The 3,242-nt window shown below is 31.0% G+C and overlaps 1 protein-coding gene across 4 annotated transcripts in view; it reads right to left on the bottom strand.

Annotated features, from left to right (window-relative positions):
• Positions 1 to 3,242, bottom strand: part of LOC106462085 (protein Hook homolog 3-like) — a 54,119-nt gene that overhangs the window by 28,637 nt on the left and 22,240 nt on the right. For all 4 annotated transcript variants that reach the window (XM_022389222.1, XM_013921968.2, XM_022389225.1 and 1 more), the window contains exons 16-17: positions 2,756 to 2,920; positions 288 to 357 (exon numbers count right to left, since the gene is read on the bottom strand). In XM_022389222.1, the coding sequence (XP_022244930.1) occupies positions 288 to 357; positions 2,756 to 2,920 (235 nt within the window). The remainder of the gene's footprint in view (positions 1 to 287; positions 358 to 2,755; positions 2,921 to 3,242) is intronic.

The raw sequence follows: 3,242 nt of genomic DNA, 5'->3' as shown, positions 1-3,242 counted from the left end.
GTTTCAAATTTACACTTATTTTTTTCCAGAAAAACGATGAGTAATAATTAAAGAAGCATTCATTGGAAAGTTGCTTTCCTCTTGTTTAGTTTGAATTAAAACATTTCCTTGTTGCTTAATTAGAATTTTTAACTTACCTAATCTTGAGTTTAGCAATAACTCACATGTTTACCCTACTCCAGCAATGATCTATGGCAATTTGTGAGTAAACCTTAAAGTCCCCCACGATTAAGATACGATGGAAAATAAAAATAATTATTATCTTTATTTTATTAAAACAACATTACCTTTCTGTAGCTGCATGCATCGAAGTTCTTCTATTGTTTCTTTCATTGAATCTCTTTCTGCCACTAACCTCTAATGACAGTAAATAAAAAAAACACATTATTTTCAGTAAATTGAGTTTTAATACTTAATCACGATTTACCTAACAAAAATCATTTATATGCTGCTTAATTAGTTCTTAGTATACTTTAAACTCAAAAGTAAATTACGTTATAATATTATGAAACGTTATGTTGTTGAGGCAGTACACTACTTAATAGGCCTTCCATAAGGTTCAAAACAGATAAAACATAACTGTAAAACAACTTCAAAAAACAAACTTTTTTTTTCAAGTGCAAAGCAACATCATGGGCTATCTGTGAATGGAAGACTACTACATTTTGCACATCAAGCTTATGGACCTTAAATACATGGAAGATTACTACAACTTGCACATCAAGCCTATGGACCTTAGATACATGGAAGACTACTACAACTTGCACATTAAGCTTATGGACCTTAGATACATGGAAGACTACTACAACTTGCACATTAAGCTTATGAACCTTAGATACATGGAAGACTACTACAACTTGCACATTAAGCTTATGGACATTAGACACATGGAAGACTACTACAACTTGCACATTAAGCTTATGGACCTTAGATACATGAAAGACTACTACAACTTGCACATTAAGCTTATGAACATTAGACACATGGAAGACTACTACAACTTGCACATTAAGCTTATGGACCTTAGACACATGGAAGACTACTACAACTTGCACATTAAGCTTATGGACCTTAGACACATGGAAGACTACTACAACTTGCACATTAAGTTTATGGACCTTAGATACATGGAAGACTACTATTACTTGCGCATCAAGCTTACGGAACTTAGATACATGGGAGATAGTGATCTTTTTTTTTAGGTCCAATTACAGCTATTCTCAAGGCTTGAAATTAACCATTACACAGTTGCATGATTCACTAAGAGTACCATCAAGCAACAATGTCATTAATATACAAAAATAATACTGGGCAAGGAGAATGATTAACTCAGGTAGGGGCATTTGACAATTATCAATTAGAAGATCTGTCCTTAAGGTTTGCAAGACCCAAAAGCAGAGTAACTCATGGGTCCCTCTTCTGGTTGACAAAAAAGTACCAGTCCACTTGTATCTTTCTTATTAGGCTATCATGCACTTATCTAATTTATCATATTAACTTGAGCATATATAATCAAATTATATTCTCTTCAATTGGTCATGGCACATAACTCAGAATATTTTATTGGATTTCAAATTTCAAGTTCAGGCCTCAAAGCAGCTGCCTAGCTTGCTTTGCCACAAGGTTGGCTCATTCACTGAGCCCTAACAATGCCATTCTCTTCATTAATTAATTTTGGTTAGAATATCTATTAAAAGTACATACACAATCATAAAAATTCTTACCACATACAAAGCTTTACAGATTTTTTAATGACAATAGTTGAATCAATTGTACATACAGACAATAAATTTTCACAACCACGCTTTACAAAATTTTTATTTGCTTTTCAAACCTAGATTTTTCCTTTCTGACATTTTTACAGGTGCATTTTAGAAGTAGACAGTTTTCCTTTTCTTTTAGTAAGTAAACTGAGAAATAATTTGTATATTTTTGTATGAAGTATAATTCAACATATTAAATTCTTTACTTTCTCCATTTAAAGTTTAAAAAAAATTATATATTTTATACTGAGTATTCTCCAAGTTATTCTTCAATAATTAAAGAACACCTTTAGAAAAAATTTTCTGTGATTAAGTAACACTGATTAGGTTTGGCAAGTTAGCAAGCTACCTTAGTTTAAATCTACATTTACTTCAGATACATTTATTTTTAGCCCTTTTCCAAATGTGATTGAATTATGCAAATATAATAAATATTTAAGGTTATTATACTTGAATAGTACAATTATTTTATCTAATAATATAAATAAATTGTGCAAAACCATAATTATTTAAATCAACATTCTATCACTAGTACAATTATAAGATATAATACTGATAATGTGCTAATCTCTTGGGTTCTATTATACTTCAGAGTAAGGATTAAACAGATACTGAAAGGTAAGGGAGTTTAATTTCAAAATACAAAATAATGGGGAAAAACTGAAAATACTAAGAACCACCTGAGGACTTTTGGAAAAACACTTAATTTTTTTTTAGATTTTTAAATGTTCAATGCTGAAAAAAGATTAAGGCATCATTTCTACATTTCACCATTAAAGTGCATGATATAACTTAAGGGCTAAGATCAGCAGAATGTCTTTGTATCATCAGCAATCTATGTTTGATGCAAGTATAAGAGATATCAGTATATTATAGAAAGGGTAATAAGTACCTCTGATTTTCACCATTTGCAAAAAAAAGCAACTTTTTTCAAAGCAAATATTCAAAATGTTACAAATTTCACATGTTACATAAGGGGGGGGGAGAAATACCTCTTTTTCTCTCTGGATAGATGAAAGTTTTTCTGAGATTCTACTGTTTTCAAACTCAGCTTTGTCAGCCTTCCTTGTCTCCTCACCAAGTCTACTGTGCAGTTCTTGGACTTGTTTCTTGTACATGTCCACCTGGGACTTAAGTGTCTGAGTTTTCTTTAGCTCCTGTTACAGACAACCATGAGTCATTGTTACAAGTCTAAGGTCATAAACACAAATAAACTATAGCTAAACATTCAAAACAAGCTTTATACGTGGTTCTCTTATATTTAAAATAGTTTCATTTGTTTTAATCAATTCCTTAGAAAAATCAACTTACTTGAGATTATCTTACAGAGAGATATTTGAATACAATAATTCAGTATAATGGCTGGAGACGGCTTAAATGGGTAATGAAGAAAAACTTTAATATAAGTTTAACATGACAGCAAATGTACAACGTTTCGACAAGGTTTTGTCATCATCATCATCATTCGACAAAACCTTG

Source organism: Limulus polyphemus, unplaced genomic scaffold, assembly GCF_000517525.1.
Source record: "Limulus polyphemus unplaced genomic scaffold, Limulus_polyphemus-2.1.2 Scaffold1090, whole genome shotgun sequence".
NCBI classification, from domain to species: Eukaryota; Metazoa; Arthropoda; class Merostomata; order Xiphosura; family Limulidae; genus Limulus; species Limulus polyphemus.
The sequence above is the reverse complement of the archived record's forward strand: the minus strand, read 5'-3'. Positions and strand labels throughout refer to the sequence as shown.